Source organism: Lytechinus pictus, chromosome 2 (assembly GCF_037042905.1).
Source record: "Lytechinus pictus isolate F3 Inbred chromosome 2, Lp3.0, whole genome shotgun sequence".
NCBI lineage: Eukaryota > Metazoa > Echinodermata > Echinoidea > Temnopleuroida > Toxopneustidae > Lytechinus > Lytechinus pictus.
Genome location: NC_087246.1, coordinates 9638123 through 9653264, shown reverse-complemented (window position 1 = coordinate 9653264; position 15142 = coordinate 9638123). Strand labels below are relative to the sequence as shown.

General features: G+C 34.9%; 1 protein-coding gene across 1 annotated transcript; it reads left to right on the top strand.

The window, feature by feature from the left end:
• Positions 1-596: 596 nt before the first annotated feature.
• Positions 597-14328, top strand: LOC129254852 (probable thiopurine S-methyltransferase). The gene is made up of 9 exons (XM_054893387.2): positions 597-768; positions 3426-3507; positions 5337-5426; positions 5909-6041; positions 7105-7157; positions 7559-7633; positions 8202-8290; positions 8746-8790; positions 12445-14328. Exons 2-9 carry the CDS (start codon positions 3434-3436, stop codon positions 12555-12557), a joined length of 672 nt encoding a protein of 223 aa, XP_054749362.2. The 5' UTR covers positions 597-768; positions 3426-3433; the 3' UTR covers positions 12558-14328.
• Positions 14329-15142: the final 814 nt, after the last annotated feature.

Below are 15142 nucleotides of genomic sequence, written 5' to 3'. Positions count from 1 at the left end.
TATTCATGACGATGTGCATATAACTCTTTTCACAAAATATTGATAAACTTTGAAATTCAATAACTTCTTTATTTCTTATCCGATTTTGATGAAATTTTCACCATTTTGCTCAGTGAATTTTATTTACTCAATTTTTTTAGATACAAATATTTTTAGCCCGGACCATCCCTTAAATAAGAAAGTAAAACAAGAAAAAAAAAGATTAAAAAATATAACTAAAAATATGTAAAAGAGGCCGAATTCTATAAGCTGTGGCAAAAATAGTCCATTCTGACTGGTTGCCATCAAACCAAGGAAAGAAGAAGTAAGCTCCGAAACTTCTGTTAGCTTACTGTTTTCAAAATCCGTTCTGCGTTGCGAAAACTCTCTGACTAGTTTACCAGCTCAGACCGTGCAAAGCAAATTATGTAAGAAGACTTCAGTAAAGTTTCTTATAAAACAATTAACTGTGTCAATTGGGGATTCCGTATTGTGGCCGCTCTATTATTTTATTGATACAGTAATAATTACTGTGAAATGTAAGCTTTGTCAACGTAGATTAGTTGCTTAGTGACCGGTTCGAATTAAATGTCTGGTCAGGGTTTTGTGAGTGCGCAGACTAGACTCTCCTCATTACGTAATGATGGCTTCGACCGACAATTAAACAACCAACATTTATTGCAAGGCTAGCATCAAGGAGCTTCCAACATATCGAACTCGCGATGCCGAGTGAATTCTCTCAGTAGTAACTAAACATTCTGCTGGACAACTGGTTTACGACGTATATTTGTGAGTAGTATTTTTGATATAAATGTTGGGGTGGGGGACTGGGGTACGGTCTAGAAACTAGAATCTATATATATATGCTAGTCATAAGCAGTTTGGAACAACTAGTCGACTCGAGTTTTGACTTTGGTAGGGGCATGGACCTATACTATTAGGTCCATGGTAGGGGCAACTGAACTTCACTGCAGCTGCCACGGCCACGATCCTGCACCTGCCTATAGCCCCTTTCACAATTGACGTACGACCTGTTTACGACCACCTGCAACAGTTTTTTCTTGTTGTTGCACGATTGATCCCTTGGTGTCTTGCGAGCACTCGCAGTCGTTGTAGACGATCGCACAAACTCGAGGTGGTCGGAGGTGATCGTGACTGGTCGCATCTGAACTTTGAACATGTTCAAAATCCAAACGCGATCAAATACGATTGATTCACTCGCAACAGGTCGTACCATCGGTCGGGCGATCATCGTGTGAGTGTTGTTCAACGTTGTACGACTTGGTGCGAGAGGTGGCACAACTAAGTATAGTCGCATTTAGTCGACTGGAGGTCGTACAACACTTGCACATGTGCTGGAGACCTACAGAGACCAGTCTTGCGACTGGGTGCGATAATATGAGACTGTTGCAAGACCGATCGAAATTACGGCTTACTACATTCCACTACCGTTGCATTCGCATGTATGCGACCGTTCAGCCCCTTTCACAATTGACGCCCGACCAGTTTACGACCGCCTGCAACAGTTTTTTCTTGTTGTTGCACGATCGATCTCTTGGTGTCTTGCGAGCACTCGCAGTCGTTGTAGACGGTCGCACGAACTCGAGGTGGTCGTGGCTGGTCACATCTGAACTTTGAACATGTTCAAAATCCGAACGCGATCAAATACGATCGATTCACTCGCATCAGGCCGTACCCGGGGTCGTACCATCGGTCGGGCGATCATCGTGCGAGTGTTGTTCAACGTTGTACGACTTGGTGCGAGAGGTGGCACAACTAAGTAGTCGCATTTACTTGACTGGAGGTCGTGCAACACTTGCACATGTGCAAGCGACCTACATGTACAGAGACCTGTTTTGCGACTGGTTGCGATAATAATATGGGCCATAAGACTGTTGCAAGACCGATCGCAACGGCTTACAACATTGCACTACCATTTCATTCGCATGTATGCGACCGTTCCACTCGCAATCCCTCGTGCAACACTCGCATGTGATCGCACGAGCACAATAAGAGCATATGCGACTTACTCGTGCAACGGGGTTTACTGGTTGTTTTTGTTGTACGACAGCTGTTGCAACTGTGAAAGCCTCTGTGCGATCTTATGAGATGACTAGCGATTGATGCCTGTTGCAGCTTGTCGCACGACCAAAAGGTCGCAAATGGTCGTACGTCAATTGTGAAAGGGGCTTAAGGTAGATCTATGCCTGGGCGATCCAGTTGAAGCCATCTTCAGTTTACATACACCCATGGACAAGTGAAATTTGTTCATTTGCCAAACATCGTAAAATTTACTATATCTTCAGAAATATAATTACTACCATGACGAATTTAGTATCAAATGAAAGAGAGATGCCGTTGGGATTAAAGTATATTTCAGGTGGAATTTTCTTTGAAGAAAAAAAAGGAATATTCATGCCAAATGTATTATTGTTATTGTTTTTTCAAACATCGTTTCACAGAAGTATATAAATGGAAAATCTATGATTTATATTACGTTTTCTATTATGATATGACACCACTGAACAAAAAAGTGTAGGCCCTTATCTAAAATGTTTGTGTTAAGAACTAGCACAGATATGAAATGTTTTTGTCCAGTTTTTATTTTTAATTTGTCTAAAATATGAAGAATTTTTTTGGGGAAATGACACCTAGATATTTTCCAGCTCCTGATGACAAAGCAATGTGATGAAGGGGCATGACGTACTCATTTGTTTGATATCAAATTTGTCAAGATAGCACAAATATTTTATAAGATACAGTAAATTTATTGATGTTTGGCAAGTGTCAACTTTTCTTTTAATTTCCTGGGTGTATTTGAACTTCTGGCCTCAACTGTATTTAAAATATTCTTTGAAATATAAGTTTTGTAACCAAAAATACTAATCTCCATATAGTTGCCCTTTATTTTTCATTAGTAATTTGGGGATTTTTTTCTTTCTTATTCACAAGAGTGCTAAAAAATGTAGTTTTAAGGCCCTCTATTGGTGGAAAGTGTATTTGCAAGAAATCGTCAGTCAACAACATGGTATAATTCAGTGGTCAATAATCTTTTAAATTTATGAAAATAAAAGAATTCAATTTACTTCAGACAGTGTAGAAAAATCGAGCATTTGTCCCCCAAAACAAGAAAAAGCGCTAACCTTATTTCCCGTCACAGGGATTCCTAACACTAACGGAAACCAATATCATAACCTTAATTGTTCCACTCATTCGATGAACAAGGTTATGATACATCCTTGTTCTCTGTTCGGACTCCCTGTGTGGGGAAATAAGGTTAGCAATGTTTGACTTATTTTCTCGTGTTCTTTGGGACAACATGTGGTATTTGTAGGTATAGAGCTCTACATCTTAAATGTGCAGAAAAAGAAAAGACCAATGGTGATGATTTAGAAAGAAAGAATGCAATATGGTTACTTTATATTTTTGTTTCCAACTTTCTACAGCTGGTGAGATGCCTAAACTAGAGGAATGGTCAGAAGGGTGGTCAGAGGGCAGAACATCGTTCCACCGGACATATGTTCACAAGTAATACTTGATTCATCCCATTTACTGTTTGTGTCCAGAAGCGCATTTAGTAATAATCCAATTCTGTTTTGTGCAGAATGTTTATTAGTCCTGTAACTTTGTATTAGTTGTATCAGTGTTTTCATGAAAAGGAAGAATCTTCTTCTTTCTTGGCATGTGTACATCTTTTTTGGCATGTGTACATTTAAAAAGTTGATAAAAAAAAAAAACCTAAAGCTCTATATATATACACATGTATGTATGTATTTTGTTTTAATTCATCACACTAAAAATGGCATGGGATGGTTTGCAAAAGAATATGGCAATGATGAAGTGTTTTTTCTTTAAAAGGAAGTTCACCCTGAACAAAAGTTTGCTATATATATATATATATATATATATATATATATTGTAAAGAAATGGATGAAGAGAACAATGGTAGGCGTAGCTTAAATCAAGGTTCCCCAGAGCTATCTACCCTTTGGAAAAATTGGTGATGCCGAAAAAATGTCTCTGCCGGGAATCGAACCCGGGCCCCCAGCTTTGAACGCCGGTGCCTTAACCACTAGACCACAGAGACGGGTTAGTGGCTAGGGCGACCCCGATCCGATTGACCGTCAGATAGACAGATTTTCGACACTATACCAATTATAATTTCCTTTGTCGGGTGAAGGTGGGTTTCGAACAATGACAAGCCGCCATGCCTCAGCTGGATCAAAGCTATTGCTTTGATACAGTACACGAGAAAGTACACAAATGTGTAAAGTTATACATGTACAACAGCTTTGGCAACTCTTTTATTTAAATATTGTAAAGAAATGGATGAAGAGAACAATGGTAGGCGTAGCTTAAATCAAGGTTCCCCAGAGCTATCTACCCTTTGGAAAAATTGGTGATGCCGAAAAAATGTCTCTGCCGGGAATCTAACCCGGGCCCCCAGCTTTGAACGCCGGTGCCTTAACCACTAGACCACAGAGACGGGTGGTAAAAGAGTTGCCAAAGCTGTTGTACATGTATAACTTTACACATTTGTATACTTTCTCGTGTACTGTATCAAAGCAATAGCTTTGATCCAGCTGAGGCATGGCGGCTTGTCATTGTTCGAAACCCACCTTCACCCGACAAAGGAAATTATAATTGGTATAGTGTCGAAAATCTGTCTATCTGACGGTCAATCGGATCGGGGTCGCCCTAGCCACTAACCCGTCTCTGTGGTCTAGTGGTTAAGGCACCGGCGTTCAAAGCTGGGGGCCCGGGTTCGATTCCCGGCAGAGACATTTTTTCGGCATCACCAATTTTTCCAAAGGGTAGATAGCTCTGGGGAACCTTGATTTAAGCTACGCCTACCATTGTTCTCTTCATCCATTTCTTTACAATATTTAAATAAAAGAGTTGCCAAAGCTGTTGTACATGTATAACTTTACACATTTATATATATATATATATATATATATATATATATATATAAAATCCATCAAAGATTAAGAAAATTATGAGACTTCTTTTAAGTTTTTGATTTGTGATGTCATAATTTATATGAGCAGCTGCCCCATATCATATGTAATATAATATAATGCATGAATTTCAATTTTTATGGTTCATGATGATGATACCAATCATAAAAATTAAATTTCTAATAACTTTCTTTAATAATCTTTGATGGATTTTCCTCAAACTTTATTAATAGTTTTAATTATTTTTTATGGTATTTTTTCAACAAAGTGTTTGTCAGGGTGAACTTCCTCTTTAATTTGAAACTTATGGGCTTTTTCTGCTTGTTTATGCTCCGATATGTCGTCAATTTGACTTTCATAGATTGGTAATGGATGAAATGAATGTTTTACTTTCAGGTCATTGCTAGAATTTCAGAGCAAACTCCTGGTGAAGAAGCCTAGTCGGGTTCTTGTTCCACTATGTGGGAAAACATTGGATATGAGATGGTAGGTGATACCAATGATTATCTTTTCATTTTTTTCAAACAATACATTATATTACATGTTTCTTTTTATCAATATCCTGATGTTATCAGTATAGTCCGGTTGATATCTCATCACAAATTCTTTTCTTTTACTGTATTAAACGAGAATGAAACCCCTGGTAACAGGTTAGCTTGTGTGATAACAAAAAAAATAAAAGAAACAGAGTAATGAAAGTTGTAGGGAAATTGAAGAAATGGTAATCTTGAAAGTTATTAGCAAATCTGATGTGGACTTCCTGTTCGCAATGAAACCTACATTATTGAAATCACACTTGTGCATGGGAGGACGTTCAATAGAGGTTTTATGAAATATATCGTGGACAATAGTTTTCTTTAGAATTAGCAAAAAGAGAGGTTTTGGTATATTTCAGTGTACAAAGAGGAGAGTTGTACTTGTTTGACATCTAGCAATTTTCGTTAATAACTTTTTTCTTGATTATTCAGGCTTGCTGAAGAAGGTCATGAGGTTGTTGGAGTAGAAGGTGTTCTTCAAGCTGTCATGGAATTCTTTCAAGAACAAGATCTCTCCTACAAAGAAAGTGATATCCCTGGGATCACAGATGGCAAACTATTTGAGGTAAGGATGAGGGTTCTTGACCCAGGGACATTATAGGGGGGGGGGGCTTTGACGATGTAGTCACTTAACAAGGGTGATGTGTGCTTTATAGTATGAAGACTTTAGTATTAATTGTTGAGATAGGGTATTAGGTTTCATTGAAGTCATAAAACAAGTGAAAAGTGAGATGTAATGTCCCATTGACTTACATATAGAAAACTAAAATGTTGGAATTGTGTTGCCATGTCATAGTGATCTAGGAAACATTTGGTGGCAGCGGTGGGATACATCCTCTCCTGTTTCTTTACTGGGTGATCGGTTTCATTCCTTTGTTTGTGAATCTGCCATTATCAGCATGATATACTGCGTGCTTGGTTTGTAAAAGCTTCCAATTTGGGAAACTGCCAGTACCATCATGCTCACAAGAAGATGTTTTCTTTTTTATATTGAAGCAATTCTCAAACATTGAAAGGCTGAAAATTATCATGCTATTTGTCTAAAGTTTTCAGATATCCAATCTCTAAATTTGTGAATTTTCTTAACTGTCCATCTGTGAAGAAAATAAAAACATTTCCAAGAAAGGGTGCTAGGTATCTAAAAAAATATAATTTCTAATTTTCTCCAAAAATAAATGAATATTTTTAGAGTTAAGTATTCCTTGCTTTAATCTGATAGTTGTTATATCCTAATGTTACAAAGCACTTCGCAATATGCCCCACTATATACACGTTGATCACTATATGATGATAACATTTCAAAAGTTACCAGTTGATAAAAACGGCTCTCATTCACAAATAATACTACGGTACTAATAATAATGATATGATATGCATTTATATAGCACCAGCTATCTAGAATTAATATTTTCAGAGACGCATTGTAATTATTATTCATGAACAAAATAAATGGGCCTTCAAGAGCTTGTTGAACTGGTCCAAGGACAGTCTTTTAGGAAGGTTACAATATCGTTACAAAGCGTTACCCTGATAAATAATGTTAGCCGTTTTAGTTCTTCCATACATATGAACCTATTCTCATATATACTCTTTAACATGCCATTGTTACAATTCACTTATTCCAACAGAATGAAGACAAGAAGATAAAAATATACCTGTGTGACTTCTTTAAATTCTCTAAGTAAGTACATTTTTGTGGAATATGTGATTTATTTGTTAGTGGTATAATAAAGATAATTAGTGTACATGTATGTTAGCTATATCCAATATCTAGATGGTAACCCATTACACAAATGTTTGCAATCATTTACTAAATGGTGTAAATGGTGATAGCCAATCATAATCATTGTTACATGTGTACTTTGTTCAAAGTATTGACCAGGAACCATTTTAAAATGTTCTATCATATTTATGTTATCCAGCTTAAGTCTTTGTGTTGCAGTGCCAAGATCTTACTGGAGTTGGTCATATCATTTTGTTCATTCTGAGAGGTTAAAAGATATACAGTGGGGGTTTAAAGGAATTTCAGTACTATTTTTCTTTTAATATTTTTTGGGTATTACTTGATCCTTGGAAATACAGAGATTTTGCAGGTCAGTTTGATGCTATTTGGGACCGAGGTTCTCTTGTTGCTGTCGATCCCTCATCACAACAGCAGTAAGTCAGAGTAAAATTCTCTATTTCATTGGTAGTTATTATCATTATCACCATCAACATCATTATTATCATCGCTGTCACCATCATCATGCATCATCATTATTTCATTTGATTTATTTGTACATATAATTTAGTTATTCGGTTTAATGGGGGTTTTTTGTGAGTAAAAAAGATTTGTACATTTAACGACCCAGAACGGACCCAAAAGTAAAATTGCAAATCATATACAAACCAAAAGCTCATAAAATACATAACACATAAAAACAAGTTAATTCATTTTTATCCCTTGCCATCTGAGTATTCTGCGTGAGAATAGCTTAAATTATCTGGCTAAAAAAATAAGCTTTGTTGTGTTTCACCCTCCTCAGAACCGTAATTACCTCGCTATATTAAAGTCATTCTAAAAATATCACTTGATTTGACACATTGATACTGGTTTAGGTGTTTATCATAGCTGCATAGAACTTGTAATAATTTTTTATATTCATGAGAGACTTGTACAATCAGTATATTATTCGTGATACACATCTGATAACATTCAATATCCTGTAATCTTAACCATCGTTAGATATACAGACGTCCTACTCTCAGTACTGTCCCCAGGAGGGCGCATTCTGAATGAGGTGTTTGAGTACAGCCGAGAGGAAAAACCAAAAGGTGATTTTGAATCATTTTTTTTTTCATTCCAATGTGATTGTATGTTGAATCCAGTCATATACTTATTTCCTACTCCACACAATTGATTTATTATCTGTGTCCAATATTGGTATTATTGATTCAAATTTTGTTGTGTACATTGAAATAAGTTTTTACTGATAGTGTATTTTGATATACATTTTTATATTTTCTATCTTTTTGTTTTATATATTCGTTCTCATTTAAAAAGTTTACTAGCAGTACAATTCAGGTGTCTCTTGATCAAAAGTCATTGATATTTCAATTGAAATATGATACTGTATATGAATTTAGTTTTGTACTAGTAATTTTATAGCATTTTCAAGCTCTTAAGGCTGGTATTTGTAATATTAATTCTACCTGGTGAATGATATATATCCTTTTGAGACCTGTTTTGGGGTATGTGTATGGTAATTGATTTTTTGTTGTTCTTTCAGGACCTCCCAATACATTGCCTGATGAAGTTATACAAAAGTTATATGGTAAGAATAATTTATGTTTTCAATTATATTGCTTATTTGAAAATAGTAATTCATTTATTTTATATTGCATGACATATTGGGATAGTACTCTCATGTGACATAATATTAGATCTTTCAAAATTTATAATTCGGCTATTCTTTGATGGATGTTTGAACAAATCTTACTGAATGCTTCTCTTAATTTTCTGTTTTCATTTAAGTCAACTTGTTCAGTGGACTCACCTTTAACTTAATTTGTTCCTTTTTTTTCATCCACAATTTATTGTACTAACTTTGTTGTACGTGTATAATATTTAATATTTTTTGGAAGCTATTGTAAGAAAAAAAAATTTATAGGGCCTTGAGGCGTTTTTTATTTTTGTTGAATGTTAATGAACCTGTAAATATTTCCCTTTGTTAATCTTAAAACCTCTATATGTTTTCTTTTCTTTTATTATGCCATTGTAGTGATTGTACCATTCTCGTCACTTACTTTCTTTGTGTTATACCAAGCTTTGTCTGTTTCCTTTAAATAATCCTTATATTTGTTTCAGGTTAGAAGTTCACCATAGAGTAACTTGCCAACATGGATCACTTGCATGCAAATAATGATCAATTTATGAAGGCAGGATTAACATGGATGAGACAAATAATTTGTATTACTGTCCTCATGTAGTTCCCTCATAGTCTTTGGAGATAACTTCAAAGCAAGGCCTTGAAATATTTGAATATTTCAATCATTCCAATACCTTACTGCCAATCAGAAAACAATAAGAAATCCTGGTCTTTGAGTGAGATTTTATAAATTTGACAGTCAACTACATGTGCGTGCATTGTTATCAAATACTCTAATGATCATTTGTTTGAATTAAGCCTCACCAATCTTTCGTCACATGACAGAGTTTAGACCAATCACCTGTTCAGATTATTAATATGAGGGATATAATGTACAAAATGAACTGTTGTGTTTGATAAAAGGGTTGTGTCTAATCATGGACCTAGGTCCATGGTCTAATTATCAACAAACAAGTATAAAGAGAGAATATAAAAAAATACTTTCAATTAATAAATAGATACTCAGAAGTTAGTGGGTACGTCCGTGGAAGTTTAGCCATTTAAATCACAAGAATGTCATATATTCAAATCATGCTATTGAAAGCCAAGAAATAAAAGAATGAAATGGTAATTAACTTGGTGTCAGTTTGGAAATAAGATATCTTCCTGTTTTATCCATCTTTGTTCATCGTTAATTTTCAAGATTGTGGAAAGTTCTGTTATGTGTGCAATGTATCTAATCAAATTAGTAACCTTTTTGTGTTCATCTATTTTTATGCCCCTGCCTACTGAAGTTAGAAGGGGGTATCTAGGAATCAGCATACAATCGGGCAGTTGGTCGGTCCCATTGCAAATCTTGTGCTTCGAACTACTCAATCAATTTTATTTACCAGTTCCCATGATAGTTGGAACACACATTTGTTTTAGGGTTAAGATGTGCAAGACACGTTTATCGCATTTGATGGCAAAAATTAGATAAAAATTGTTGGTCAAACTACTTCATCAATCATCAGTTTTCAATCGATTCTCATGAAATTTGGCACACACGTTGGTCTTGAGATAAAAATGTGCAAGAAAAATTTGTTGCTTGTATCGGAAATCATGTTGCCATGATAACATATCATATGGCGAAAATTAGGTAAAAATCTTGGGGTTCAAACTACTTCATCAGTTTTCTACAAATTCTCAAAATTTGGCTCACACATGACTGGTCTTGACGTAAAGATGTGGAAGGCACATTTTTCGCATGTGTCAAAATTATGTTGCCATGGTAATGGTTTATTGTGGCGAACATTATGTTACAATCTTGTGGTTTGGACTTCATGATCAGTTAAAGGTAAATGCCAGTTGTGGTAACGATATCAAAATGAGTTCGTACAGAATCCAATTAAATGACCACCAAACCCGGGGGGCCACTTCCATTGACGAGTGGATACCATGCGCCCTAAACACGTATTTTCCATATTCTGAAAATGCACCCCTTAACAAGTATTGGCATGTGAAACCCTACCCTTAACAAGTATTGGAAACAAATACTATTGGCAAGTATTCCCAGAACTGAGCCCCTAAACAAGTACATGCAGCGATGTATTTTCCATATTCTGAAAATGCACCCCTTAACAAGTATTGGAAACAAAACGATACTCTTAGCAAGTATTCCCTGAAATGAACCCCTAAACAAGCACAGAGATATTTTATTGTTATGTCACGCGTCCGTCGGTCGTCGGTTTTACCTTATTTTGGTTTAGTACGGCCCCACCCCGGGGGGGGGGGGGCACTTCCATTGACTAGTGGATACCATGCGCGATACGGGGTCTTGAAAAGCACCCTAAACACGTATTTTCCATATTCTGAAAATGCACCCCTTAACAAGTATTGGCGTGTGAAACCTTACCCTTAACAAGTATTGGAAACAAATTGGCAAGTATTCCCAGAACTGAGCCCCTAAACAAGTACAGCGATGTATTTTCCATATTCTGAAAATGCACCCCTTAACAAGTATTGGAAACAAAACGATACTCTTAGCAAGTATTCCCTGAAATGAACCCCTAAACAAGTACAGAGATATTTTATTGTTATATCACGCGTCCGTCGGTTTTACCTTTAGACATCATATTTTTGGTTTAGTACGGCCCCACCTTCCACACCTCGCGCAAATCGGACTCTAAACACGTAGTGTAAGGGCAAAAAGGGCATCCTTTATAAAACATTTTGATTTTGTTTTATCATCCCCGCATATTTGACCCTAAACACGTATATTTTTCCGAGCGAAATAGATACCCTTTTTTCAATATTTTTGTGTTTTTGACACCCTTATCACGTTACGTACGTAACGTGCCCTATCTTAAACAAGACATCATTTTTACGTGTTTTTTTGGTCGCGTATGGTATCTACTCGTCAATGTAAGTGCCCCCCGGGCCACCAAAGTGTCTGTTTGTATAAATAAAACATATGTGCCAAATAATTATGGAAGAAATTGTGTAATTGCTGAGAAATCAGCAAATAAGCACAGGATTCGGGTCAAGCGTCGGGCCGACATTCAAGGCAATAATAATACACTGTCCCACGTGCGCTTATCTGTGTTGGTGATCTTCAGTGTGAACATTTTTCAGCGTAGATTTCAAGATTTCACAAAGTTCAGTTTATGTAACTGTACCAGATCTAGATCCTCGATGATATACTGACAATTAAGCCTGGTTTACAGACTTTCTCATGAAATCAGTGTTTACTGCAACTACTGGCATTTCTCTTTAAGCATGGTATTCATCACCTTCAGTGATATTTCTTGTCACGTTTGATTGCATCTTTCCTTTTTTATTTGGTATTAAAAAGTTATCTCTTCCCCTAATCTTTCCAGGAGAGAATCCATCAACTACTTGCCTAAGCGAGTGAAATATAGTATTAAAAGGACATTATAAGTGTAACTGTTAACTTTATGCGCTTTAATTGTTAGCTCTCTGGTGTTGTGAGTCTGCCTGAACTCGAGAAATTATTATACTAGTTACGTCTTTATTTTTAATAGTGAATCTTACATATTTGTTTGTTAATGTTTTTTGCGGTTTATTTTACTTCTCTTTGATTATTTTTTCATTTGCTTCTTGTGCTCCCATCTTATCAAGGAGAGAAATTTTCCATCGAGCTTTTAGCAGACAATGATCACATGAACCAGCATTTCAAAGACCAAGGGCTGACGTGGATGAGACAGCATATACGCATCATGACCCTCAAATAACTTCATTCCTAGTCGAACTCTGTCATTGAAGTTATTTTTTATGAAATCAAATAGTCAATATTGACTTTCATTCATTGATAATAATGATAATAATAATAATGTGACTTATAAAGAGCCAAATACACTCTGTAGAGTGCTCAAGGCGCATAAAGAGCTAAGAGTTAAATAAAAGAGTTTTTAGAAGATTTTTGAAAGTTTCGACAGAGGTACATTTTCAGGAAGGCTATTCCACAAAGTGGGGCATGCAAAAGCAAATGATCTTTCCCCCCAAGTTTTTGAAACTTTTGGAATAACAAGAAAGCAAGAAGTGGATGAGCGCATCAAAGACCTGCTTGGTCTTTAGAAATTGATAAATGAAAGATAAGAAGATAAAAGCACATATTCATTCATTGATTTGTTTAATTCTATAATATATTTTTCTGTGCATTTATGCATTGATTAATTTTGCTTACTTTTGTCATGATTCGATTTCATTTTTTGATGATTAATTTAATAATTTAGTCTTTCAGTCTTTTAGTATTAAAATTATTTATTAATCAATGTTTTTACTTGCATTATTATATTAAATATATTTGATCAGTAATGCATGGTAATGTATTATAATATTTGTATTATATTTAAATCATGTAAAATTTGATCACTAGACATAAGCTTTTTATACATTTCATTTTTTTTTGTACATAGGATTAGGTCTTTATATAGCACAAAAAAGAAAGTTTTCTCACTCGAGACCCAAAAGTTCTTATGTAAAATTCATTATGATTAATTGAGTGGTACGAAATTACTTTTTAATTCGAATTTATTTTCATTTATTTAGTTGCTCAATGTATCAGATTCACAAAGTTCCATTTTCACATCTGATGGCCGATCTGATGTCAGAACTCTGCCTAAGAGAACACTCCTCTACCACCATCCTCCAATTATTGTCAAATTATACAATTGAGAATAATGCAAAAGTAAAAAGGGTAGGATTTTTAAATTAATGTTTCAGAGTCAGTTTGGTTTTATTTTATAACTCATGTTGTTTTTGTACTTTATTTAGCTCCATATAATCTTGAACAAATGAACATCTCTTATATTTCTTATTGTGTTTAAGCTACACTGCTAGGACTGCACAAAACAGACATAGTTGTCTGTATGCAATACAGTTATAATGGAATTTGTATCTTGAATATGAAGCTATAGTTTAATAGAGATAACATGTGTGCTAATATTATTTGTCAACTTTGTATTCTTAAAAGATGCATAATGGACATTGACACTTAGTTGAAGTCAAACTCATTACTTTTGAACCATAGTTGATAGTAAATGTGAGTTTTTAGTTTTTGGCTCAAAGTTTCAACTTAACGAATTCAACATTGATTCCATTTCTTCTATCTCAGGCAATGACATCCCCTTGTCAAATTCACATTTATACAAATTATCAACAGTCACTACACTTCTGTAATCTTGGAGTGTTTGATGATACCCCTGTAAAAATCACATTGTTGTACGTTAACAAATGTTTTTGAAGCGCTTTCACTGAGAGTTGTGTGAAAAATGTTCAGACTTACGGATTAAAAAGATTTGATTCTGTGATATCATATGCCAGCAACTCCATCATACATCATGTGACAAACTCCATGAATTCTCATTTTTTTATGAAATTAAAAATTATTTTACCTATGCACTCAGTATATCAGAAATATTGTGTACATAATGATGAGTATCATAATGTAGATGTAATGTATGGTTTTATATATTTTCATATGATTAAAGTGGTTAAAAATGATGACAGTTTAGTCATTTTGCCTACCAAGTCATGATTTGAAACCTTTAAAGGTCAAGTCCACCCCAGAGAAAAATGTTGATTTGAATAAATACAATCAAGCTAGCATAACACCTAAAATTTCCTAAAAATCGGATGTGAAATAAGGAAGTTATGACATCTTAAATTTTCGCTTATTTTTCACAAAAAGGTGATATGCACAATTCAGTGACATGCAAACAAGAGTCAGTCGATGATTTCCTTCACTCACTATTGCTTGTGTTTTTTATTGTTTGAATTATCCAATATTTCATTTTTTACATATTTTATAAGGACCAACTTGACTGAACCATATATTATTAAACAATGCTAATTCCACAGGTTCAGGGAGCAATTGATTGTTACTTCACTTGACAATGAGGAGAAAATAAGAATATTTCATATTATAAAATACAAAATATATAGTGACTGGATGATGTCATCAGTCTCCTCATTTGCATACCGACCTGGATGTGCATAACTGTTTTGTGAAATTAAGCAAAACTTTAAAATGTCATAACTTTCGTATTTTATACCCGATTTTGATGAATTTTTCAGTGTTTTGCTTGTTTGATTTTTCTCTTTCATTCAAATGAAATTTTTGTTGGGGTGGACTTGTCCTGTTATATATATATAAATATAAAAGTGCTTCTGAGAAAAGTCCTAAGAGAGAGGAGAGGAAAATCAAGAAATTAATTATTTACAGTATACTGTTGTTACACTTCTGATCGTCTATATTCCTATTAATTGGGCAGAAAGTAAACTTTGTATGCAATGATAGACAGAAGAAAAAAATTCA

Excerpts from the sequence above, each read along its gene's own strand:
- LOC129254852 (XM_054893387.2), top strand. The coding sequence starts at position 3,434 with ATGCCTAAACTAGAGGAATGGTCAGAAGGGTGGTCAGAGGGCAGAACA. Across the intron at positions 7,158-7,558 it reads GACTTCTTTAAATTCTCTAA|AGATTTTGCAGGTCAGTTTG; the intron begins GTAAGTACATTT and ends TTGGAAATACAG. Across the intron at positions 8,291-8,745 it reads CCGAGAGGAAAAACCAAAAG|GACCTCCCAATACATTGCCT; the intron begins GTGATTTTGAAT and ends TTGTTCTTTCAG.